This window comes from Perissodus microlepis, chromosome 5 (genome assembly GCF_051167445.1).
Source record: "Perissodus microlepis isolate ML-2025 ecotype Zambia chromosome 5, ASM5116744v1, whole genome shotgun sequence".
Lineage (NCBI taxonomy): Eukaryota > Metazoa > Chordata > Actinopteri > Cichliformes > Cichlidae > Perissodus > Perissodus microlepis.
In genome coordinates, this window is record NC_140465.1 from 13,563,995 (window position 1) to 13,590,751 (window position 26,757).

The window sequence follows — 26,757 nt, forward strand, 5'->3', positions numbered from 1 at the left end:
AACATCTTTTAATCATGTTTATTGTCTTTACAGGACACAAAAACGGGCTCCTGAAACCATTCATAACATTTAAATACTACGGCCAGTCAGTTTGGATGATGGGTTGGAATGTAACAGCAGGGAGCACTCTTTCTGCAGGCCTCAGGGTGGCACCAGAGCAGAGGTGACAGATGACTTGACCAAGAAACCTTTACATCACACTTAAAACAACATAAGACAAATACTACAAACAATTAGTGCAAAATGGACGCTGAAAGAGTAATCCCAACCAAAGAGCAGTATAACAGCTCTCCCTTTCTCTACACCAAAACTTGATGTCTCCTAACCCTGTCAGTGCTTGACCTATTATTGTTGTTATTATTATTTCAGGCCTACCCACAGCTTCTGGATGTGAATGCTATTCATAGAAATGGACTAATGAAAATCAAAAGGACACCATATGAAGTCACCTGCATTAATCAGTATTTCTTAATGCAAACTCCAGTTTAGTAAAAGTGTACCACAATTAGAGGTTTGGTGACAATCATCCTCTGACATTTGTTCCAAATGCTGTGCATTTTCTGCACAACCCACTGTAGTTATAGAACCTGCTTATTGTGATTACTGACAGAAATAACAGTTTAGGACAGGGAGTCTGATCAAAATAAACAGGAGCAGGGTGCAACTAATCTTAAAATCTTTGGGACTTTTATGCTACATCACCTACTAGTTTCTCAACAGTTAAGTGTATCATAGGATATTGTGCCTTTCCCTCACCATTAAGAGGAGCAAATAACAGCCAAGGAGAATTAGTGCATGTATGACCACATAAAGTGGCTTCAGAACACATTCGCCTTGCAAGCAAAAGATCCTGGGTTCAGTCCTAAGAGAAGACAAATCCCTTGAGGAATGTGTCGGAATTCCCAGAGGAATTGAGGTGGTGTGAAAATCTGCCAAATTAACTTTGTGGTGCTACCTGCAGTGGCGACGCTTTGTGAATAAGGGAGAAAAATATTCTTTTTATCATCTAAAGGATAGTAATACAAGCCCTCTGCAACTATAGAGTGGCGTGTCGCTTAAAATGAGTGTGAGTCTGATTTGTTTTCAATGAAAGCTTCAGGGAGAATAGTATTAAATTAAAATATATGACAAACTAACTAAAACACTGTAACACCCAATTCAGACATAGCTTTGTGGTTTTGGTGAGGCTACGGTTCAGTTGCCCAAAACCACTGGAGTCAATGGAAACGTGCCTCTGTTCTACGGTCTCTCCACCTCAGAGAGCAGCAGAAGGACCCCGACACAAAATAGAGTAGATATTATTGACAACTATATTGCCAAAAGTGTTCACTGACCCACTCAAATCATTGAATTTAGGTGTTCCAATCACTTCCATGACCACAGGCATATAAAATCAAGCACCTAGGCATACAGACTTCTTCTACAAACATTTGTGAAAGTACAGGTCGCTCTCAGAAGCTCAGTGAATTCAAGCGTGGTACTGTCACAGTTGTTATTATAATAAAGTGGAAGCATTTGGCAATGACAGTAACTCAGCCACAAAGTGGTAGGCTACATAAAAATCACAGAGCAGGGTCAGTAGATGCTGAGGTGTGTAGTGCACAGAGACGGCCAACTTTCTGCAGAGTTAATCACTACAGATCTGCAAATTTCACGACCTTCAGATTAGCTCGAGAACAGTGTGTAGAGAGCTTCACAGAATGCTTTTCCATGGCAGAGCAACTGCATCCAAACCTTACATCACCAAGTACAATACAAACCTTCAGATGCAGTGGTGTATAATATGTTGCCACTGGACTCTAAAGCAGTGGAGGCGTGTTCTCTGGAATGATGAATCAGGCTTCTGAGTTTGGCAGTTGCCAGGAAAACGGTACTTGTCTGACTGCATCAAGCCAAGTGTAAAGTTTGGTGGAGGGCTCTGTGGGAACAGTGTGGGGAGGGGAGGGCAAGGTCCAAAAAGACACGGTTGAGCAAGTCTGGTGTGGAAGAACTTGACTGGCCTGCACAGAGTCCTGACCTCAACCTGACGGAACACCTTTGGGATGAATTTGAGCGGAGACTGTGAGCCAGGCCTTTACATCCAACATCATGTCTGACCTCACAAATGTACAAATTCCCATAAACACACTCTTAAACCTTGTGGAAAGCCTTCCCAGAAGAGTTGAAGCGGTTATAGCTGCAAAGGGTGGACCGACATCATATTAAACTAAAAGCGAATACTTTTGGCAATATAGTGTATAAGAATGATCAATTCAGATCAATACAAACCATGAAAGGTAGAGGTGGGTTGTAAAGTGGCTTGCATATGCACAGCCCTATTACAGATATGGCAATTGTGGAGTGTAAAGGGGGAATCATCTGACCTGTGACTGCAGCTGGGCTTGATTTCATAGCCAACGTGTTAAGCTCAATAAATTACATCAGCAGCAAATGAGCTACATGTGGCAAAAGTGCTGATCTTCTCCTATTTGCATCCAACCAATTACAAAATAATCCAAGTTCAAATGTTTCAAATCCATGCCAGTATTTTACTGCTACCACTGGATTTGTTCCAGATATACATCAGAGAAGTACAAACTATAACCTTCACTGTATTTAAAGTCCTTATAGAAAATTCTGTTTTGGCTGCAGCTGCACAGTCAATCAATAAACACTGACGCAAATCAAATCCAAGTTGAATTTCTGCCTTTAAATTGCAGTCTAGAATAGATATTAAAAATCAATATGTGGAATTTGAGCTTCTCTCCCTCTCTTTAGTTGGAATTCTACCATTAAAGGGCAACTGCCGCGTTCCCTCCCCGAGCAAGCCCCCCCCTTTCTTCCACATCTCAGCCTTCACAGATACAAGTTCAGAGCACCAGTTAGCACCTGCCGACCGGCACCGCAGTGAGCAGCAGATAGCGGCACTAAAATCATAAATAAATTAGGATGATTTTTTTGAGCAGATGATGAGAAATTTAAAAAAAAAAAAAAAAAAACCACGAGTTTAGTCATTCCTCAGTCGTGGCTAGCCTCGGGGTTAGTGAGACGTGATCTGCGACCAGAAACATTTACATGAATTATTGCAATGACTATGCCATACCAATATTAGATCAAAACTATCAATGTGATACACATATAGGACAAAGACTACAATGATATGGGGTAAAGTAGAGCCCCCACTTTTAGCTCATCACTGAGGGAGTGTCAGGCCCTCTTGTGTAGTGCATATATAAATCTATGTTGTAGGTCTGTAGGGTTGTAGGGTCTTCTCCCCTGAAGAAGGCAGGTATTTGAGCAGCTCTCTCAGGTGTGGGGACACAAAGGGCAACACCTTGTCAGTGCTGACTGAATTCTGCTGGCCCACAGGAAAACATGAGGAGTGGAGGAACTATCGGATTTGCTAACGTCACAACAGAAGAAGGCCAGAGGAGAGAGGCCAGCTTATTTTCGATGTGACCCCCTCCATTCTTGGGTTCTTCTGTTCACACACAGTCAGTTTGCCTCGCCGTACTCCGACAGCGCTGCCCTCTAGGACTCGGACTCAATTCTGTGAGCTGATGAGACAAAAACACACACTAATAATCTAAACACGGATGCAAGCAGATGCTGTGCTGTTGAATAATATGGTAAATAATGTTACTCTTAATAGTCTCACATACTAACATTGCTTGGGTATCCGTAGCGACTCTGTGTCTGCTGAGATGACTTGGTGCAAGACACCCCTGAACTGGTAGAGTAATTTTAGGCTCTTCTCTTCGCCTACACAAGGGTCGTAGAAACCGGGCAACCCTGACTGCACACAGAGAAACAGTTTAAAAGAAATGCATGCAGATGTACATCAGATGCAGAAAGAAACTTTCGTTTGGTTTGACGCACCTTAGAGGCCTCAGTGAGGATGAGTTTGGAGTCTTTGACGAGGCACTGTAGAGGCACGGTCACATCGATGACCTTGGCTTTCTCCTGCTTCTGGCTGGTGTCTGACACAAACGTCCCATACCAAGCATTCAGGATGATCAAGCCTAAAAGGTAATATACATCCATCATTATTGGCTTCACAGCAATGATGTTATGGGAGTCAGACAGACAGGATCTAAAGTTACAGTGCATTATGTAGTGTGACAGCTACTTTGACATGTGTTTTAATTATATGGATTCTTACCAAGTTTTGAGTGGATACAAACTTAAAGAAATATCAGTTTTTCCACACTGTGCAATGATTTTATTGTGTGTGTGCATGTGTGTGTGTGTATATACTCTCACCCATCTTGGATTCTTCTGCTTCTATGATTCTCCTCACAGACTCCTGCATCAGCAGAACCTGCAGAGGAGCCGAGGGAGAAAAAAAAAATAGGGAAGGCAGGAGGGGAGAGGGGGGTTAGAAAGAGAGCAAAATCAGGATAGGATTGTAGCGAGCTTTTCTGGCGAGATTCAGTCATGAGTTCATAATGAGGAGAGCTGAACTCAGAAACAATGATCAATTATCCCCCACACACAAAGAACTGTGTTTCAGCATGCGAGTACTCACAGCAGACTCTGCCTCCTGCTTCTTCTTGGCGATGTCTGTGGCAGAGCTCTTCCTCTGCAGCTCCAGCTCTCTGAGAGGCACAGAGACAGACAACAATCACCCGCTGGGATTCACATTGGAGGCGTCTGTGATGACAGTGTAAGCATGAAAGAAATCCCTCTAGTATTAACAACACCCGCAATAGAAATGCTGCTCTTTTTCCCCCCCTACAGCAGAGTTGATCACCTTTATCTGATGTGTAAAGTTTGGCCATCATGCTATTATTCATTAAGTGTAAAAAAAAACAAAACATAGATCAAATACAGAAAAGTAGAGGAGAACCAGGTGATGATTAATAGAAAATTATCTTTTCTTATTTACGAGTTTTTGAGAACAAGCCTGGAACCAAGAGTTTCTTCTGCTGGGACAATGTGAGATGCTGTTTGAGGCAGAGGACATTTACTCACTGTTCTTTCTGTGCTTGTGTGTACGGGATAACGATCAGCCTGTGGACGGCCATGTAGACCAGCAGAGGTCCCACAGTGGCATAGAAGACGGCGCTGGGCAGCAGTTGATCAGTCAGATGGACTGGGAACAGGTATGTTTGATTTGCACGTGCCAGCCTACATAAGCCCAAATGTAAGCACACTCTTATAAGATAATCATGCAGTGAGGCAAAGACACACAGTAGAGTGAGACCACACTGTAGATGGCCCGTACTTGATCTTGAGTGTAACTCCCTGCGGGACCCCAATGCTGACAGTGGCTGACAGTATACTGTGTCGGCTGATCTTTCTCTCTGCTCCATATTCTACCACAGTGCCAAACCAGCCTGTCCTAGAAACACGGGGACACAAAAGTGAACAGGGAGATAAATGAAACTAGGCAGCTAGTAAAGAGAATAGCATGGCCACAATTGGACTTTTAGAGCTACTATAAGTGGTGATCACTGTTGTGAGAAAACAGCATGTTTAAAATGTTTGCTGTTACATTACCTTTTAAAATAATGTCTCCATTAATGCAACAACTACAGATCATGTCTTAATCTGCATTAGCTCTGTGAATAAGCTATTGTTATGATATTGAATATGCTAACAAGAAGAAAAAGTAAAATTATATTTCTATAACTTTCATTGTATGTTTGAATAAAACCAAACACAGCATATCAGCATAAACATGCAACTGGGCAATGACCCCAAACACAATATCAGCAAACTATTTTTTGCATGTATGCATGTTTAGGACACTTTTTACACACATACTTCACAGATCCTTTAACTTTGGTCTGGTCTTCATCCTGGAACTTGTACTGGTAGCTCATCATCAGGTAGGAGTGTGGCACGCCCAGCTGGACAATGAAGGTTGGAAAACCAGGAGAACAGCAATAAAGAATAGAAATAATAAGGAAAAAAATGATCAAATTAATAAAAGTAATGACGTAGTACTGCTGCAGCCTTTGTGTGCATGCTTATCTTTGAATGTACCTGCAGAGCTAGAGTAAAGTGGCTGCTCTTGGTGTCTCGGACGAGGCTGGTAGTCATGGCGCTGTTGGGCCCCCAGCGCCACTGAAGATAACCCATGGTGTTCTGATCCAGGTGCCGCGCTGTCATCAGAGAACAACTCGGTCGCAAACCTCGAGGTGAGAACTGTAAACCGCACTGGGCTGTCATGAAACTGAACAGGAAAAAAAATCATACAGAAAGGAGATATGAAAGGAGAATGCAGTTTTGCAGTTTGACGCATTATTGACAAAAAGTTGGGTCTTACCACCGTGGTGTGACATTGCGAAACACCTTTAACCCAATAAGAGGTCCCAGTATGTCTCCCGCACCAAACTCCACCTGCAACAAATGCAGATGCAAGTGCATGGAAGGATAAGATTGTAGAAGGCTACGAAAACTGAACCTACCACCTTACGCACTACATACATCATGTCTGCAAGAATTACCAGCTTGCAGGTGTATGATTCCCAGCTAGTTACATCAAAGTTTCCATTTGGTCTTCAACCAAGGAAGATCTGTACAATCACTTCAGCTTAAAAGTGCATGTATTTAAGGTCACAATGACCTTGATCATTGGCCACCAAATTCTACCCAGATTCTCCTCGAATCCAGGTGGACATCTGTGCTACATTTTAAAAAAATTCCTTTAAAGCATTCCTGAGACAATGTGCCCAAAAACCTGGATAGACACACAGACTTCCTCAGAGGTATAATGAGATGGATGGACAAGTTCCTACTCATTAAAACAAAACGTTAATGTGCTTCTCTCTGTAAATGTGTCTGCTTGTGCGTACCTCCCCCCAGCCCTTGGCTGACATAACCCTGCGCACGGTCATGTTAATGTTTCCTCCTCCGTTCCCATTATGCGTGGAGAGCGAACCAGACAGCACTGCTGTGTCAGAGTTCGTCAAAGGAGCCTGCAGAAAGACAGACAGCACAGAATACCGATGTGATCTTGGCTCAGGCTAGCACGTGGGTGGACGGTAATGGCTAAGTGAATGTTTGTTGTACCTCTATAGACTGAGAAATATGCATCTTGTTGATTTCAATATGAGGAAAGCCTCCTCCTGGCATCTCTTCAAAGTCTTCATCATAGTGGTCAAACAGGTCCGTTGCATCCACACCAACGCTGATGGTGCCCTGAATAATTATGCCGTGACAAACAGATTGACAGGATTAATTAAGAAAAAAGGAAAAGAGCGCGAGACATAATGCAACGAACGTGGAAATACTCCACAGTGGAAACAGGGCTGTTTCGTGCTGTTATGATGCTGCAAACCTTAGGGTTTGTTCTTTGCTGCAGTCTCCTCTCCTCTCTCTCTCTCTGTAGCCTTTCATATTCCTCTCGAATTTCTGCCGGTGCCCTCTTCCTCTCCACCACCTACACAGAATCACAAAGTGCAGGTGACGCAGACACACCACGTAGCAGCGAAAAACCACTCAAATGCAAGAAAAGTAGATTATGTTTGGAAACATACCTCCCAGCCTTCCACCTCCAGCCCTTTCTTCCCAAAGATGTCATAGATAGCTCTGGAATGAGCATCACTCAGCACTGAGCAGAGGGAAAGGGGGTTTATGCACATGTTTTACATGTCATTTTCGACTGTCAACATCCACTGATCCCGAAGACAGACAATTCATTTCACAAGTTCAACTATACCTACTAAATGCCTTACAACTATGAGATTCCTCACCTTCATAAGCTTGGTGAACCTGGTTGAAAAGTTGCTCAGCTTGTCTTTTCAGCTCTGGGTCTCTGTGTTTGTCTGGATGGTAGAGCATACATAGCCTCCGATATGATGCCTTTAGCTCCTCAGCTGTGGCCTGTGGCAGGAGACAGGACAAGCGTCACCCCTGAGAATGACTGACTAATTAAACTGATTAAAACAGCAACTGTTGGGTATTTCTGCCTGAAAATAATTGCCACAACCTCCTGAATTAATGTCTGTTCAATCAATTAACTGACTAATCAGTTAATTGAGAGCTGAAACACCACTGCTGCATTAGTGCGTCCAAATTCAAGAGTGAAAAACAGTCAGCAGGCGTTTACATTAAAAAGCCATTAACAAAAAGCGTAATAATGCACTACGCGTTAAGCTAAGGAGTCTGCCCCTGTGTACCTAATGCTATCTAATGTTACTTAGATGAGCAAGTACAATCCACACAGCTCATATTCGCCCCAGTTTTTAGGAAAACTCAGATTTCAGAGGATGTTCTCCAAGACGATCGTAGCATTTCTGCCAGTGCCTACTTCCATGTAAAGTAGATAGACATCCTGCCTGACATGCATCTGCGGCATCGACCGGTCTCAACCTCTAACGATGATGGTGCCGACTGAGAGAAGCGTTATTCGGGTGGAGGATGAGAGCACACGGGCTGCAGAAGGCTTTCTCATTAAAACCCAACACAGAGGTCACAGCAAAAAGTCCGCTGACGTCCGACATCACTGATAAACACGAAGCTAACCTTACCTCTTTCCTAACGTTGAGCAGTGAATAGAAGTCCTGATTGTTAGACTCAATATCATCATCTAAGGGAGCCGCCATGTTTGCGTTTGGCCCGGTTCGGTCCCGCCCACTCGTTCAGTGTTCTGGGAGCTCATTGGTCAGTCACAGGAGGAGCCGCTGTCTTTCTGTCGTCCTCTGCTGGCTGTATACATACAAGGAGAAAAGGGCTTTTTATAAAATGTATGTTGTCAGTTTATGACTTTTTTTTTGTCATCCTTCAATTTGAATGTGCGCCAAACACTCAACTGTGATTGGCTATGACAAATTTCGGGGTGTTTAACAAATTAAGTACTATCGAAAAAGAAGTACCCCGAAACAGTGGAAGAAATAATAAATAAACAAACAAATAAGTAAATAAAATCTTGTTACTGGCATTGGTTCTTGGCCTTCTAGTAATTTAAACATTTCACAATCTGTGCATCGCTAATAATAGCCTCTTTGAGTCTACTACTTCCTTTCCTTGAACATTTAATTTTGCAGCCTTATATTTCTACACTATATTTAGAAGGAGAACTGAGTACTCTGTACTCCACTACATTTATCCTTAGATAAAAGACCAGAATCAGATTTTACAACCAAATCACTGTTGACACCCTCAGAGCTCAATGACTACAAACTAGTTGCCAACTAAGACATGGGTGAAGACATCTCTTGACCCTCTGCAGTTTGAATACAGATTAAATCTGCAGTCATCTACATGCTTCAGAGAGCGACATGGTGAAGATCACCCTCTTTGATTTCCATAGTGCATTTAACATGATTCAGCCGCTGCTGCTGAGAAAGAAACTACAGGAAATGTCAGTAAATGCTCACATTCAACAACTCATGAATTACTGACAACCAAAAAGACCAGCTGCAGTATGTGAAAATGTGCAGTGCTCTTTGAGATCAGGTGATATGTGGTACAGGAGCTCCACAGGGGACTGTGCTGTCTTCATTCCTGTTCACCTTGTACACCTCAGACTCTCAGCACAACTCCAGGTCATGCCACCTACAGAAATACTCTGACAGTTCTGCAGTGGTTGGATGTATTAGTGATGGGCAGGACGAGGAGTGCAGAGCGCTAGTGGATGGTTTTGTAGAGTGGTCTAACAGGAATCCTCTGTTTCTGAATGTTAATAGCTCAGAAGAGAGATGGTGATCAATTTAAGAAGGAAACAGACAGTTATACGACCCGTGTGGGACAGGATGTTAATGTGGAGGAGTACAAGTACCTGGGCACCTGCATTGACAAAAAGCTCAAGTGGAAAGTCAACACAGACTGTTCAGGCTCTGTTTTGCTAAGGAAGCTGAGATCCTTCAATGTGTGCAGCAAAATCTTGTAGTTTTTTCTCACTCAGTTGTGGTGAGCACAGCGTGCTGCTGCGGGATGAGAAGCATCAGAGCTGGTGACACGGATAGACTGCATAATTGTTTAGGAAAGCTGGCTCTGTTATTGTCTGCAACCCGGAATATTTTTGAAGCTAAAATCACAGAAAAACCCTAACCACCCTCTGCACCACTCACTAGACAGGCAACAGAGCAACATCCTTAACCGAATGATTCAGCTGCCAAAAAGACCACACATTATTATTATTATTATTATTATTATTATTATTATTATTATTATTATTATTATTATTGATCAACTGGCCATGTAACAGACTGGCTACCTGTTCTGGCTGTACCCCGCCTCTGTTGCAATAAAAGAATTTCCCAAATATGGGATAACCTATTTCTCATCTCATTTATAGAAGTGCGTATACACTTCCACACACCAATTAAAACATATATAAAACATTTACCCCCTGGATTAGCTCATGTTAATAAGTGAGTATATACTAACATGAAACAGGTGATATTACATGAAAAAATCTAAGACCATCATGTGATTCACTCTCTTAACCTGGGCTGACAAATTCATTTTACTTCATGTCAGCCCAGTTTGATCTTAAGTAGGCTGGGACTACCAAAACCTTTGCATAATTACATATGAAAAAACAAACACCCCAGTTAATTTCTCTACAAAACACTTTGAAAACATTTCTTTTTAAAAGTCGCATTTAACCAGCCATTGCTTTACAAAAAAGGTGAAAAGTCTGAAATTTCTTAAGAAAAGTAAGTCTGACATGGTCATTACACCGTCATTGCATGTGCATTACAATTTAAAGATCATAGTGAGGCTATAAACTCACAAAACCTCCACATGTGGAGTTTTTGTGGGCAAATAAAAGTTTTTTGTGAGTGTTTTATGTCTTTATGATCCAAACAACCTACCGGGATCTAACATTTGTAATTTTCTGTACATTTTCACTCTTGTATAATAACGCTGGCATCACACCAGGAACAACATAAATCTCTCATGAAAGAAAAAAACACACTGAGTTAATAATGACTTGATCACACTTTGCAAAGTCATCCAGTGGGCCAAATTGGACCCTCTAGTGGGCCCCAGGCCGTATGTTTGACACCCCTGTTCTTCACCATAACACTGGACAAGTGCCAGTGATTACTCATGTATCCAGTACTCTTGAAGTACTATATATTTTTGATTAAAAAGTAATCTCATCGTTGGCTGAATAGAAAGTGCCACACTGTGTTGGTATGAACAGTGAGCTCCACCCTGACATAAATAACATAAATGCAATATTAAACATTTGCTTTCTTTCTTATTACACCGCTACACGTTTGTCGTTGTCGTTCACCATCTCTGAATTCCGCTGATCTCGAGTACCTAGTGTGTCTCTGCACCCCGAGGCTGCGCAAAGCACACGTAGCCGAGGAGGAACCATTCAAAACCTCTGTTTTCCGTGAAGCGTGTCTGTGGAGAGGATTGTCTCTGTCAAACACAAGGCTTTGGTGCAAAGGCGATATTCTACCCCGAGGCACAGAGTGACAGTGTGGGCTGGAAACGAGAACATAATGATCCCAGTTAAGCCCTACTATTTAGAAAAGGATAGCATCGCATAAAACGGCAGAATTATAAATAGCCTGTCAGTGAGGATATTGTGATAGGCTCGTTATAAACTAAACTTTACGCAAAGATATCAGCAGCGACATTTCATCCCGCACGCTGAGCAGGAGGACGAGTATGGAGGAGGGCATGTTTTTTTTCCTTCCACCCCACAAGTTTTCATCTGACCTGCCATGGCTCCCATTTAATAACATGGCTCAAAGAAAGCAGGTAGTGAGTGCACGCAGCTCTGTGTAGGCGCGTGTGGAGCTGTCCTTTCAGCACCGCGAGCTTCAGCACCACGGCGAATGACAGCACCCGGCAGCCCACGCGCGTCAAAAAACTCTCTTTCAGGCAGTTCTTTTCATTTAGATTCAAGAGGGGTTCATAATTTATGGCGAGACGCGACCTTACATCGCATTTTCTCAACAATCCACTGGGTTTGCGTGTGAAGAAATGAGCGCGCGCTCGCTAGCGAGAGTTTCTGTGCGCGCGTAACGTATATGTGTGTAGGCCTGTTGTGCGCGTACGTGTGTGTGCGCGCGCGTGTGTGTGAGGGAGAGAAGATGATGATGAGCATGATGATGATGCTGTGGGAGGCTGTCAAGGTGTCCTCGAATACAGACGTCGTTCAGTGACGTGAGAGGGGTAAGAGGGAGAGAGAGAGAGAGAAAGAGTGCGCGTGAACGGCGAGGAGGGGGCGTGGTCAAGGGGAACAAGCGGAGGGATGGTGAATTCCGCGAGTCACCATCACGGATCCCCGCTGTCAGTCCTCTCTGTTTGGACCAATAGCCGCGCTGAACGCGGCAGGCTCACCCTCCCCACCCCTTCTTCTCAGCCCCGCCCCCCTCCTTGAGCTGTCCTCCTTGTGCACGCGCGTGGTCCTCCCCCCCACCCCCCTCACCGGCACCACCACCATCACCACCCCCCCCCTCCCACTACCACTAGGTCGAGTCGAGGAGGAGGAGGAGGAGGAAGAGGAGGAGGAGGAGGGATGAGGCGCGCGGCGGAGGGGAAATGGCTGCCGAAAACAAGCCGGAAGGTAAGAGAGAAATAACGGTTTTTATTTAAGGTGCCGGAGTCCCGCTCTTCGGGTTTCATGCGAGGCTATGAAGGGACGGAGGGATAGAGGAGGGCAGAGATAGCGGCGGGGCTTTCCCTCTCCTTTAGCCCGTCCCGAAAACACCGAGGCTGGTGCTGAACCAGCGACTGTGTGGAGCACGGTTAACCGAAAGCAAATAAATAACAGGAGGAGAGTTGTCCTGTCGGTGGGCTCTGGCTGATTCGGGATACGGTAGTTTTTCACCGTCCGATGCTTGCCAGCGTTTCCCCCTCGAGTAGCTGGCTTATGAATGCTTTTTAAGCATTTAGCTTTAAGGGGATGGAGGATGAGAGGAAAAGAGAAGAGTGGTTCACGCTGAAGGAATTCAAATGCTGCTCTCTGTGTGTGTGTGTGTCCGTGTCTCTCTTTAAGGATAAAGTAGACCACTGAATTGCTAATTTCTTTCCTGACAGGCACGCAACCTCCCCGACCAGCTGTGTATTTATTTAATCACAATCGGTGTGTGTTTCGGTGTGTGTGTGTGTGTGTTTTGTTCCTTCAGTGTTAATGTGTCCTTATGGTTGCTAAGGCGCTGAAGGTGAGAATTTGGCTGCATATAGGTTTGGGAGGGGTTGGTGTGTATGTGTGTCAGTTTTAGGTCATAATGAGTCCAGCCCCCCCCCCCCATTTGTGGTCGTTGTTTGTTTGTGTTTTTACTCCCTTAAGTAAACTGTTGAGGTCGTTATCATCTCTCACACACAGTCACCATTTCATTCAGACTACTATTTATTCATTCATGAATTATTTAAGGGTTGCAATGTTATCTCTGTGTCAACTTGTGAGTTCTTTACTCGTGGTGTTTGACATTTCTTTATAAATACCCCCTGGTTGTTACTCTGTTCACAGCGCCTCTTTCGTTTTGTGTCTTTAAAGCACTGCTGATGCCACGAAGGGTTAAATTTACAAAAGAGGGCAGCAAACTTAGCAGCAGACTGTGTTGTAAATGATCAATGGCTCTCTAAACGGGGTCTGTCCCCCTCAGGTGTCCCAAATTAATTTATAGTAGATCATAAAATTGTGTTGTTTCATTAAAAAGTGGATATATATATATATACACAGATGGGGGACCATTTATGCCAATAAAACAAGCATATTGTGTACATTACTCCCTCCCTTTGTGTTGGCCCAATATAAACCCTGATATGGCTGTGACACATCCTGTCAATCTGTCATGAAATCAGTCATTTCTCTCAGTGTCTAACAGACAGTTCTTGCTGTTGCATACCTTTCATTATCAGCGCGCTCTGAAAAGTGATGCTACACCTAAACCATCTAAATTGTTTTTAGTTTTTGTGAGGCAGTCCTGAGAATATCTTCTCCCTTGCCTCAAAAAGTTTGAGAACCCTTGTTACAGACACCACAGTTCCTTAGCAATTAAAATTAATTAATTAATTAATGGAAAAATCTTTTTTTTTTTTTTTTTGGGGGGGGGTTAAATAATCAAAGGTGTAGTAAAATTGTCAGCGAGAGCTTTCAGCACTCTCTCCACTAGGGAGCAACACTGAGCAAGATTTCTCAAAGGGGCAATTTTTGGCAACACTTGAACTACCGTCATGCATTTCTGCAGTGCATCGTGTGTACAGCACTTAAAGTCAGGCACGCATATACAATGCGTGCAAGCAAGCATGCAGAGTGTTGCCAAAGGCGAAAGGAAGGCCGTGGGTTGAGAGTCCCGTTGCGTGAAAAGACTAGAACTGTTGATGAGACAAAAGGCCCATGGGCAGATCAGCAGGCAGTGTACCACATAAATATTAAACCTTCCCCCCTGCCCATACTGTACCATACCTACTCACGCAAACAGATTCACAGTGTGTTGGAGTTTTATCCATTGCCCCTTCAGTGTTGCGTGTAGTCTGGGTATAATGATTTAAAAGCCTGAGCCTTGCTGAATGAAAGCCAAATGAATTGTGGCGACGAAGGCAGGAGACAGCCTTCCACTCTTCCCCCTGCCTGGCAGATGTGGATGGCACCAGTGGGCATCAGAACAACATCCACCATATAGCCTGGAAGACCATCTCCCTCTGTGCTGGTTGGTCTACTTTGTATCATAGCAACAGTGGTCAGGGAAACAGAGAAATGATGAGAGTGAAGAGAAACTAAAGCTGGGAACAAGTTAGTCACACACACAGAGGCAGTGTATCTTCTGTGGCCAATCGATCAGGGGACACGATGGATGCAAGTTAGTGGATCAGAAAATGGATCAGCCCACATGCATATCACTTGGAGTTTTGTTTCTGGGCTTTAGAGGAGAAAGATTGAGGTGAGGTGTACGACTGCCAAGGAAACCAAAGCCTGAAGTGTCTCCTAAATATGTCCCTGTTTTTTTTCTTCTTCTTCTTTTTCTCTTTTTGTAGGACTGAAGAAGATAAGAAATCCAGAGCGGATGGTCAGGATTGCTGTTGGCTACACTGGACACACCCCTCCCAAGAGTGACGACACTGACGCCAACAGTAAGAGTCACACAAACACTCTTGGCGCAGTTTGTGTGTGCATGTCTGTCTGTGAGGGTGTTTAAGTGCCACCCGCACATTTGTCTGTAGCACAGGGTGACTCTGGGAGCAAGCATAAAAGCCTTCTGGCAGAATGATGCGATGCGGGAACTGAGGTCTCCTCCTCATCTGCTCTGTAACTGATCACACTTACGCATACGCAGAAACACACACACACACACACACACACTATCTCTATTTCTCTCTGCTGAGACGTCATTCCAATTCAGCCCTGTTACACATCATGTTTATTCATGCATGCCAGTACAGTATTAGTGGGCGCACGCACACACTCCTGCACATAGCCATACAGAAGGCAGGGCTTACTTTGGCTGTCAGTAGTTTATTGTCACACCTAATCTGTACACATGGCATTATGTATCTATAATCCTCAATGGGCCTTGTTAAACTAGAAGTGAGATGGAGTGTGTAATCTGGGGTCGGTGCATGGCCGCGGATGTGTGTGAGTGTGTAGCAAGCATGTGTGCGATTGCTTTTGTCTGTTAGACAGACTATAAAGGCAATGATTGCTTTGATTGGCTATTGATTCCAGAGGACATGGAGCAAATGCATGTGTGTGCCTCTGTGTGCATGTGTGTTAGAGGGACAAATTGGAGGAAAATAAACAGATGCGAGGAGGAACAGACGGACATTTAGTGAAGTGATGGTTAGCAGTGGAGGGGGTTAGGAGTGTGGTGGTTGTGGCGATGGTGTTGGGGGATATATTTAAACATCACCCACCCCAACAACAACCCTGTCCACCCCTTACTTCAACCCCTTATTCATTTCTGCACCAGACCATGCTGAACAGGGAATGAAAGCTGGACTGAATAGAATAGAATAGAGGGTTCTATTTCTGATGACTGTTTAATAAAAACCAAGGCTTCCCGAGCCTATCCCTGTCTCCTATCTGTTCTCACGTCCCAGCTGGAGGATTACTGGAGGAAAAGTTTATCAGCAGAATGATAAAATTAGCATGCACGCCCATCTCTCTATCCCCCCCCCCCCCCCCCCCCTCCGCCCCCTGCTCTCCCTCTTTTTCTCGTCTCTCCTCCCCTCTTCCTGCACTCTCACTCATCCCATGCCACCCCCACCCCCCAAACCATCTTCTCCGTGCCCTGGCTCTCCCTGCTGCCCTCCTCTCACCCTCCTCCCTGCCATCCCTCTATCTAGCTGCTGTGCAATGAGCCTTTCTTTCTGTCACATTAATTTCATCCCGAAAAGGGGGAAAATGTGAAAATTTCCCCTGACGCCTCCTAATATCAGTAGGGGGAGAGTTAAGAGTTGCATTTGGAGCGTTTTTCTCTCTCTTTACTGAGGAGAGTTTTATAATTAACTGACAGCCATCTCACAAGGGCATTGGCTTGTTTCTGTGTTAAATATGGAGATGACAGTTTTATGAGGTAAAATATTCATCAGTCAGAGGCTGCTCTTCTGTGTGATTCCAGTCTAAATGGTGGCATTTGATAGCGTACCCAAAGCAATGTTTCACTTTGGTCGAACATTTTCGGTCTTTAGCTCACATACCTCTATATGACTTAATGAGCCATCAGTTTCACATTAGCATTCAGGCATTGTCACTCTTTTGGACTCGTTTTTACTAGATTAGCAAGTGAGTGAGTGATCTGTGTACACCCAGAATTTGTGGCGTGCTGCTGAGGGACTCGCACGAAGCAATGCAGGTATTGAAAGTGTTTTATGATTTTAAATACAAATGTAAAGGCGAACAGCGTCGGATTTTCATATTTAGATGTGCATTCCTTGGGTCCCAGGATGCTTCATTTTCCTGGGTAGCCAGAAAACAAAAGACAAGTTTTTGCCCCATGTCACACAATAGTATGGCTCCACCGAGAGTCATTTGGAGCAGATGGAAAGGACGATTGCAACAGCACTGAGGCTGAATCTTTTCAAAACAGGGACGCATTCTCTAGTTCAGGATTGTTAGAAATACAAGATACAACTCTTTGGGGTGTAAAAGCTCATCAGCATTCAACAAATCTGCAAAGTTGGTCCTCCGTTCCTCGTCAGCAGGGAGAGTAAATGCGAGGACAGGTTAAGATGATGGTTGTGTCCATGAAGGTGTGCTTTGAAAGGGGTTTGGGCGCCAAGGTCACTCGTTTAAAAAAAAAAGAAGAAGTCACTCTGGGACAAATACTGTGATGTGTGTTCTTTGATCAGCAGGCACTGCTGTATGTGTCTGTTTGTATGTATGAGCATGCATATGTGTATGCGTGCGTGCGTGTTTGTGTGTGTATGTGTGCCTGCGCATGTGCAACGGGCTTGTTTGATGTGGTGGTTCTGGTACATTTCAAAGGCGAGGCTCTGATGAGAATTCTTCAGAACAGCAGAGGAAGGGAGGGGGTTATAGCCAGGAGGGGTGGGGTCTAAACGCTGATTGGCATTCATAGCAGAGAGGCTGGAGTGCTGCTAAAAAAGAAATTAGGCTTTAACTAAGCTGCACCATTCAGCTGTTTAACTAAGCTGCTGCACAGTTCAGCTGTTTGAAATTCTGTCTTCTCAGGCCTTCTATTAATAAATGCATAATTGATTAGGGGGAGCATACGTGCCTGAACACACTTCCTACTGACACAAACACACACACACATGCTCAGATAGCTACTTACACTCACACACACTCACACACACACACACACACACACACACACACACACACACACACACACACACAGCCCCTTCCCCTGTCCTGCTACAGCAATTCTTCTTCTTCTTCTTTGCATCTTTGTGTTAGCTTGTTCCAGTCTCCCACATTTCTTTTTTTTTTCTTCATTAACACCATCTTTCTGGCTCCTTGTCATCCTGCCTCTCTCTGTCTCCCATGCTGACCCTCCCACCTTACCTATCTGTCTCTTTCTCTTGCTCTGTCATCTTCCCTCAGGTAGAGTATAATTCCTATCTTCCCAGGGGAGTCATGAATGGACGCCCTCTACTCAAATGCTTATCAATAACCTTTGAGTGCTTGCTCGCTTTGACTTCTGAGAAGCACACCCGTTGGGAACACACTCACAAACACATAACAGGGGGTCTGTCTTTGTGTGGACACACTGGTGAGGTGGTATTTTCCTGAGGCTGAGGCTTGGTGGATTTTATTTTATTTTATTCATTTATTTATTTATTTATTTATTTATTTATTTACTTACCTTCCCTGCACCTATTCGGTATTTTGGTGACTCTCCGCGCACAGCAGTAGGAGGAGAAGCACAGTAGGGGTAGTTTCACTGGTAATTCAACACCAACAATCAGCTTTGCTGTCAAGTATGACTATATTTCTGCTGTGACGATCTCATATAGCGCCCTCCACAACATTAATTATACTGTATACTGCATAAGGTATAACTGTCTGTGGCTCTCAGCCCCTTGGTTCCTCTGCTAATTACGTAAATGTTTGAAAATGAGCCACAATTATATTGTTATGTTAAAAAAAAAAAAAAAAAAAAAGCAGAGCAATTTTCTAAAAAAAAAGCTTGGCCCTGTAGTTTTTAGAAAACATTAGTCAGAAGAAAACAGTGAACATTTGGGGGCTATTTTTGCTCAGAAAAACAATGTATGTGGGACTGACTCAAAATAAACTACAGTGTCTATTTTGAATTCAGTAAAGATTCATCAGCCTAACACAAATATAGCCTGATATTCACCTCGCTGACTGCCATCCACCAATCAGCAAAGAAGGTAGCATCCATAATTCCTTTAAAAAAGGCACTTGGGTTTAGAAGCTTTTATTTCTGAATTTTCACTCATGTAAGGGTGGTGGATGATGAATAAATAAACACACAACAAAATTAACCTGCAATGTTTTTTTTGTCGAGAGATTTTACACATTTTCTCAAAGAGGTTGTAACCAGAGGCGAAGAAATATGGCTAGCATTTTAATAAAATTCAATTTTGGCACCTTTTAACTAGTATATCCCAGTTCATACAATCACAGAGTATAGTAAACTTGACTTCAAAACTTACTGTTTCAGTTTACTGTCACAATTTGGGCATATTAGTAATGAATATATTCAATATTGATAAGGTAGAATTTATTGTGAAATTAAAATAATACAGTGGTTTTATTGTAATGACTAGCTGTTGGTTAGTGAACCCTTCAGGGACCTATATGTGTCAAGTGTGATTGCTCATGTCCTGACTGTGTAGGAGTTTGCAGACAGACAGGCAGAGATTATGTGCACTATAGTAAAATAAGGTCTAAATTTCAATAGTGGGCATTTTGTTTATCTAGTGTTTAGTAACACTAGAAATACCGAGATTTCTATTGAACAGATTAACATAGACGCATTACCCTATGTGTATGTACATGGTCTGATCCTGCTTACTCGCGCGTCACCCTGCCTCCTGTACAAGAATATTAGTTAAATCACAGGGAGAGCTATTCTGGGTTCTCCACTTCATTACCAAACTGTCTGTGCAACACTGTGGGAAAAGCATTGCTTTTAATGGGGATAAGTAATGCCCCTGTGATTAGCTGTGATTGTTATCAACCCCAAATGCACTGATAATGTATGATAATGGATTCTTCTTTATCTAAATCTGTTTGTGGGTGGGCCCCAGGTGCATCTTCACTTGCGGTCCAAAAGTAACCCAGCCGCCACTCCCTCTGCACGCTTAGCTATTGTTAACTTGATTAACTCGACTGGAGGACTTCTGTACTCCTTTTCATGTGTAGCACTTTGAATCACACATAGATAATAAGCTATATTAAGGCCCAGTGACATAAAGATGATGTGGAAATATTAAACCCAACTTCATCGGTTTCTCATTCAGACTTCCTTGCAGACATCTCTTTCCACTGCTATCCCAAAAATATTCCTGATAAATCTCAAATATCCCACTCAAGTACAAGATGGACAGAACACATCTCTCACATCAAACCTTTAAAATTGTACTTATAATTTTAACTCATAATTTTCCTTTGCCATATCCAAGAATTCTGCTATTCTGCTCAAGGTGTCTTGGTGTCTAATGTGCAATTAGTCCTCTCTTTCTACTCGTCTGTCATTTATCCTGTTTAATCTTCTTCTTTTTTTCTTCCCTACCTCAGATGAGCCCGGCCAGTTGAAGATTTACCTTCCTAAGAAGCTGCTAGAGTGTCTACCCAAATGTTCCTCTCTGCCCAAGGAGCGCCATCGCTGGAACACCAACGAGGTGAGAATGAGACACACTCAAGAGGGAAATATCAGTGACAGAAAGATGAACAGTGTTTTTGTTTTTTTCCTGGCTGGTGACTCATCTCTAACTAATGTCACATTGAGAGATGAAGAGGAGGTAAACAAACACAATGGCAGCTTTTCATTATGGGATCCTAAAACTGTGACACTGGGAAGTAACAAAAAAAAAAGCCCAAAAAACAACCATCAGCAACCTGAACTCACAGCGAAAATCTGACAGAGTATAGATTCCATTTGGCATGTTGCTGTCTGTTTTTCTTTGTAACCCAAAACCATTCTGGGGTAGGGCATAGGAAACAGCGGATTTGAGGTCTGAAACAATAAGGCTTATAGGCTGAAAAAACAAGGAATGCGGGTACAGGTATGATTGTTTCTAGTGCTGCGTTTTACTAGGTTCAAAGAAGGTCTGGTCAGTAAGATACATTTTTTGCTATGGAACCAAAGAAAGTTGATAAAACTGTTGTATGTTTTTGGCTCCAAAGCAAACACAGCTACCATTCATTCATAAAGAGCAGAGATCGCTTTGCTCTAGGCCAAAATTAGCATCATCTTTGCTGTGTGAACAATAGATAACTTAGCCAAGAGTGTAAAATTGGGTCAAATTAGGTTCGGGACAGCTATTTACTTGGGGCCAAGGATAACCCGGAGATGAACGTTTTGGGCGTGCGAAAAGCTTTTCAGAGTTGCATGTTGTTTCCAGACTTAAGCTGTTAGCTTAGAAAAGTGTCTGATGGGTGGAAATGGTTGCAGGCATTCATCGTCAATACCTCCTTGTTTATGCATCGCACAGCCCCTCCACTGGTGGTTTCCTCCATCCATTGTGATGTGGTTGGCCTCTGCTGAGACATTTTCTCCATGTGCAGACTGTGCACTCCATTATGGATGTGTGTTTGTGTTATTGATTACCAAGTCCAGCATTATTATGCAATGCAAAGCTGATTTGGCCTGTGGTTTTTCTCTCAGGAAAGTCATTACATTTTTCATGCAATCCATCTCAATGAAGGTCATACTGGGAGTTAAGCACGGTGCCTACTGAACAGTGTGTTTGTATGAATAAGCAGTGTGCATGTGCGGTGTGTGTGTGTGGTGTGTTTCAGAGCAACGTGACTGCTACCGGTTAGGGACTTCCACACATCTGCCAACCACAAGCAATTGTGGACAATGCTCTGAATTAGACGAGCACACCTTGTTTCTGCCCCTTTTCCTGGCCTTACTCCCTTCTTGTCTCCCTAAGTCTCCCTTCCAACTCTTCTCTCTCCATCTCTTTCTGTCTCTACACCCCCAGTACCACTGCCCCCCCTCCACACACACACCACTCCCCATGCCTCTCTCTCCCTCTCTGATGAGGAGGTACAGGCTCAGTTCAGGGGGAGGTTGGTTGTCCCTCAGCGGATTTCTTCAAAGCTCCTCTTCCACCCAGGCATAAAGTTTTCCGCATACTTAAACAGTCCATTGTGTCTGCTGCTCCTCTTGCTTAGTGCTTTCTTAGTGGGAGACATGTGTATGCTCACTGTGCGTTTAGTGCATGTATGTATTTCAGCCTGTGCATCCGGCGTAAGGAACCCTAGATTATTGCCATTGATTATTTTGAAGCTGCTGCGACAAAAGAATTGATTTTTTTCCCTGTCTGTTGACTTTTTTTAATCTGTCTGAATTGCAGACATTCAAAGAAATCTACCAGTTTTTGTCATCAGTGTATAGGATATTAAATTAGCATTGTCCTGAAATGTTATCTTTTTAGATGCGGGGTTTCTGGACCAATCAGCTGTCAAGCCAGCTGTTAAATTTGGAGATTTTATTTACTTGGGCACATCTCTTCAATATTTGTATGCATGTGTGTGTGTGTAATTATTTAGTGTGTAGATCCATTTGTGTGTGTTTCTATATAATTCTTTGTTTCCATATGTCTGTACATAAGCAAATCAAGAATTGGCTTTGGGTGTCCTCATCGTCAATGGCTTTTGGGTTTTTACATGCTGTTTATAAAAGCCATGCAGAATCAGGATTATCCTTAGTTTGTGTGTGTGTGTGTGTGTGTGTGTGCGCGCGCGTGCGTGCGTGCGCGTGTGTGTGAGGCTACGAAAAACGAGCGTGATAGATAAAGAGATTAAGACTTCGTTTGAGCGAGAATGCCTCTTATTAAGTCAGATTCAATCTTTACATGTCTTCATCTGATATGTCCTTAGTTTCACCTTTTTCTTGGCATGTGCATCACTTTGCAAGTGTGTGTGTGGCTGTGTGTGTGTGTGCGTTTGTTTCCCTGTGCGCAAAAGGATCTCTGTTTTGTCACGCATGGCTCCCCCTGACACCTTGGTCTCCCACAAGCACTGAGCTGTGACCCCACACATTTTTTACCCGGGCCGTTCCTCCTGCTCTCTGTCCTTTCCTCTCTTCCTTCCCTTCCCTCTCTTTCCTCTCTCTCTCTCTCTCTCTCTCCCTCTTTTGTGTATCTACTGATGTGTGAAATTATTCTGGGATGGAGGGATGGATTCCTCCCTGAAGGGCTGAGCGGAGGCGTGAGCCTTTTGTTCAATAATAGATTGGGGGTGTATGTGTATCTGTCCATGGTAATAGACTATGGACTAGTTTTAGATAACAAACCACACTCAGGTGGGCAGACTGATGGTGGAGCCTGTGTTATCTATCCATCTGGAATTACTCGTTGTTTGGTTTCAGCAAATTCTTCGGAGCACCACCACGAGGAGGCTATCAAACTTTTGAAATGTAGACAAAGACCAACTTTAGAGTCTCATCGTGTGACTCAAGCTCACGAAAAGATATGATTACTCTTGTGGGGACCCTTGACATCCTGGCTCGTATATTAAGAAGCCAGACTGAGATGAATACTAAGTTAAAAAATTCTTTTTAAAGCCCCAGTTCAATATGAGACATGCACACACACACTGTGCAAATGTGCATGTCATTGTGTGGTCTAATGTGCATTTTAAAGGCTTCTACTTCAGAGCTTCTCCCCCACTATGATTCAAATGATGCAACTGTCAAATGTGTTGGTACAGACTTCAGTGCATCACACAGATGACAGTTGCCTGTGCCACAACGCATCTGCATGTGACTCTGCTCCACATGTCGCTCGACTGTACGAGTGGGGGGGGAAAAAGCAAATGTGAGAGCGGTACTATTTTGTCCTTAATGATATGAAACAAAATGCTCTGAAACAGGCAGTGTTTTTGCCGTAATGCGCTGTTCTCATCGTGCAGAGATGTGTACGTAGCTGTGTGGTGTGACGAGAGGCTCATTACCGGCGCTCACACGCCCGTTGTCTGGTTGTGTTGCTGCATGACAATAACGTGATAAGAAGTGGATCAAAAATCATATATGTTCCACACCATCATCTGCCTCCTGTGTGTGGGTGTGTATCTCTTTTTGTGCATAGTTGTTCTCATGGTAACCGATTGTGCATGAGTGTGCGAGTGTGTGCGTGTGTATGTGTGTGTGTGTGTGCACGCACGCATTTATATTTGTGTTAATTATATGATTGATGATGCATGTGCACCATTCATGATTTTGCAGCACACTTAAGGTGATAGGAGAGGGATTGCAAGTGGTATCAATGAGTTGCCGATCATGTCAACCAGACATGATAATTAAAAAAAATAATAGCAACAACAATAATAATAGGTAAAGAGCAGACATCTCAGGGAAAACTGTCAGTAACCCACTCACACGTGCGTGCTGTAGTGTCTCAGCTTATGGGAGCTACAATTTCTAGACCAAACAAAGCTTGGGTTGCTGGTGTGTGAGTACGTGTGCATGTTTAATTTATTATTAATGCCATTACTGTTGTTTGTGAGCCATTAAACAGATACATTGGATTAAATATGCACATACACAGCACTCCGCTGTTTGTGGAGATATTTCCTGTTTTTCCAATGTGGCTAAAACATGAGGCAGGAGTGTCTGAAAAACAAGTTACACTAGGGGGAGATTGGCAGTTGTCAGTTACTAGACGATGAATCCATTATGGAAACCCTGAGTGATTATTGCAGGCCTCTCTGTTCCATTCAGACTGTGGTGTAGGGAAATAGGTGTTGTGAGTATTACAGCTGTTCATCCCTGCATTCATATTTGTGAATGTGTTCGAATGGTTAGATAAGATTAATTTAAATGTTTGAATAAGCACCAAATAGATCTAATATTTTAATTTGTTACATGCTGTGTGAAAAAGTACAAGAAAAAACAGATTTTCATAGTCGAATATTTGCATAAAGATTTGCAGTCATATGGTGCTCTTGTGGGTGGAAAAAAAATTTCACACAGAACTAAAATTTTACAGCTAAACCTAGAGTAAAATCCAAAAGTCCAAATTAAATATTCAAGTACTAATTTTGCATTAATTGGAAAGATCATATAGTCCAAATCAGCAGCTGTCCTAACAGATAAGTTGATTACACAGAGCCGCCTGAGCTCTTCACCATCCCTTCAGTTATTCCTGCAAGCTGCTTTGCAACCCACATTCACCCCAGCTCCTTCTTTTTGTGTCTGAACTGTCTGACCTCCCCACCCCACAGACCTATTCCACTAAATAAAAATTACTGCAGATGGCTACAATAGTCTTTATTTAACTAGAACGGTCCCAAGTGGCTGAAAGGTTATAGTTCCAGCTGAAGCTTGATTGGATCAGTCGGAGGCATGGTTATTACATCATTAGCCTTATATGAGCAGGCACATACCGACCTCCCACCAGGGAGACAGGCGGTGTAGGGAAATATCCTTGAAAACACTTTTACAGTTCAGAAATATATATCCTATCAGCACATCATTTCACAGTGAGTTTCCCCTTTGTATGCACAATTTAAACATCACAATTTCGATGGTTTGGGCTCTTTCACTCCATGTTACTCTGACTTGGAGCTTTGGGTGTCTGAATAAATTCCCCCCAAACTGTCATACATAGCAGTAGAGCTGAAATATTTGTCAATTTTTTTTAAATTAAATATTTTAATTTAAAACATGTAAATGTACTCATTTTTACTTTTCATTTAGGCGAGTACCACTCTGAGGATTTTGAACCAATAATTGACCCATTTTGTTGTTATGTAACCATCTCCAGGCCTCAGTGTCATCGTTGTCTGGCAACAAAAAAACAAAAACAATCATCCATCCATTATTCCATCTATCAATTTCTTCCATTTATCCAATTCCTGGTAGAGGTGGCTCTGGAGCCAATCCCAGCAGATCCATTCTAGCACACTTATTTTTGCCAGTGGGGATACTCCAGCTGTCCAGTCATACAAGCCACTGGGGTGGACAGTAAAATACAAAATAGTTTAATTCACTATAACAAAAAAAGATACTGCTTTTCTGTTAGCCTGTCATCTTGTTTTCTATCCAGGAACAGCTGATGGGAATTATCCTGAACCTGTTGTATAAATCTGGCACGCTTGCATTATATATTATGGTGATATTGACTGATACTTTGTATTAATGCAGCTATTAAATATACAAGTAGTAGTTTAGTCACTATTTAACTTTTTAAACTATTTATAATTGAAATCGTTCCATGTCAATGTTGGAGCTTATCAGAATGATTAAATGTTGATTCTCTCCCCTCCAGAGAAATGTGTTCTTCTGACAGCTGCACCCACACAATACCACACATGTGTAACTCCAAACCTTTTTTAAAAAAATCAGGGACTATTTGTGCAAATCTTAGTCATTTGTTTTGAATTGTCAGGCACTGTTACAGGCACAGTCCTCAAAACAAAAAGCCCAAACTATTCATGTTCATTTTCAGATTTGGTGATGCGCAGCTACAGTCCTTATGACCCCATTTTCTTTCCAAAGTTGTGCCCTTGATTTTTGACATTGATGTGCAAACTGCCAAAGTGCAACACACCCTGGCACAGGTCGTGAAAGGCTCAAACTCTGCTTTTTTTTTTCTCCTTTTGGCCGTGTCAGAACATAGACAGAAGTATAAGGGTTTTAGAAACTTATAGAAAGTTTTATTTTTAAACAAAATGGGTGTGCTGCCTAAGTATTTGTTAGATAACATGTTGGTGAGAAACTTTATCCGTGTCAGTGTGTGTGTGTGTGTCCCAGAGCCTGCCTATGGCTGTAACCTCTCCAGTTGACATTGAGCTCTGTGCTGTTGCCGTTTACCAGAGTAAAGCATAGTTTAATGAGGGGGCAAAGAAGCCAGTACACACACTCACACATGCACACTCATGCATGCTACATACGTCTACACTCACAGACATGCACACGCAGGACCAGAGGGGTGTTTCACAGCTCCTTGTGTTTGATTCCCATTCTTTTATTTTTAATCATTCCTCTGTCTTTTGGGTTGAGAAATATTTTATGTTTGGAGAGCGCCAAGTTATAATCACTAATTAGTCCTCCAGGCTCTCTCGCTTCATCCCCCCAACCCCCACCCCACCACCCTCCTATCTTCCCATCTCTCTCTGAGCCAAGCATAGCCCAATTACACCCAGCGTCACTTTGTGTCTGCTGTGACTTCCATTTTCCACTTCCATACTGTCCTGCTGACCCGACCGGAAAAATTAACCAAAATGTAAAGAAACACAAAGAAGTA

The 26,757-nt window shown here is 43.0% G+C and overlaps 2 protein-coding genes across 10 annotated transcripts in view; one reads left to right on the forward strand and one right to left on the reverse strand.

Moving 5' to 3' along the window:
• Positions 1 to 3: 3 nt before the first annotated feature.
• Positions 4 to 12,023, reverse strand: dnajc11b (DnaJ (Hsp40) homolog, subfamily C, member 11b). 3 transcript variants are annotated; one of them, XM_084927990.1, is made up of 17 exons: positions 11,209 to 12,023; positions 8,460 to 8,637; positions 7,683 to 7,812; positions 7,467 to 7,540; positions 7,268 to 7,369; positions 7,000 to 7,128; positions 6,783 to 6,905; positions 6,254 to 6,327; positions 5,971 to 6,160; positions 5,749 to 5,834; positions 5,207 to 5,323; positions 4,954 to 5,109; positions 4,508 to 4,577; positions 4,243 to 4,300; positions 3,859 to 4,001; positions 3,646 to 3,775; positions 4 to 3,536 (listed from the first exon to the last, which is right to left on the reverse strand). In XM_084927990.1, the coding sequence occupies exons 2-17, from the start codon at positions 8,532 to 8,534 to the stop codon at positions 3,511 to 3,513; spliced, it is 1,683 nt and encodes a 560-aa protein (XP_084784116.1). In that variant the 5' UTR covers positions 8,535 to 8,637; positions 11,209 to 12,023; the 3' UTR covers positions 4 to 3,510. The 3 variants fall into 3 exon arrangements, with proteins under 3 accessions (XP_084784116.1, XP_084784117.1, XP_084784115.1); XM_084927991.1 differs by lacking the exon at positions 11,209 to 12,023 and having other exon boundaries at positions 3,642 to 3,775; positions 8,460 to 10,057; XM_084927989.1 differs by lacking the exon at positions 11,209 to 12,023 and having other exon boundaries at positions 8,460 to 8,782.
• A 338-nt stretch (positions 12,024 to 12,361) lies between these two features.
• The window catches only part of LOC146386734 (calmodulin-binding transcription activator 1-like), a 51,594-nt gene continuing 37,198 nt past the window's right edge, over positions 12,362 to 26,757 (forward strand). For 6 of the 7 annotated variants that reach the window (XM_084927974.1, XM_084927975.1, XM_084927973.1 and 3 more), the window contains exons 1-3: positions 12,362 to 12,469; positions 14,884 to 14,979; positions 20,078 to 20,181. In XM_084927974.1, coding sequence (XP_084784100.1) covers positions 12,445 to 12,469; positions 14,884 to 14,979; positions 20,078 to 20,181 — 225 coding nt within the window. In that variant the 5' untranslated portion in view covers positions 12,362 to 12,444. Of the gene's footprint in view, positions 12,470 to 14,655; positions 14,790 to 14,883; positions 14,980 to 20,077; positions 20,182 to 26,757 lie in introns of those variants that run through there. The other variant, XM_084927972.1, reaches the window with a different exon arrangement.

Bases quoted from the DNA above. Each gene is read 5' to 3' on its own strand.
- dnajc11b (XM_084927990.1), bottom strand. From the start codon at position 8,534: ATGGCGGCTCCCTTAGATGATGATATTGAGTCTAACAATCAGGACTTC. The intron at 7,370-7,466 runs GTATGTTTCCAA...GATTCTGTGTAG, and splicing joins TGGAGGTGGAAGGCTGGGAG to GTGGTGGAGAGGAAGAGGGC. The intron at 4,578-4,953 runs GTGAGTAAATGT...TGTGCCTCTCAG, and splicing joins ACACAAGCACAGAAAGAACA to AGAGCTGGAGCTGCAGAGGA.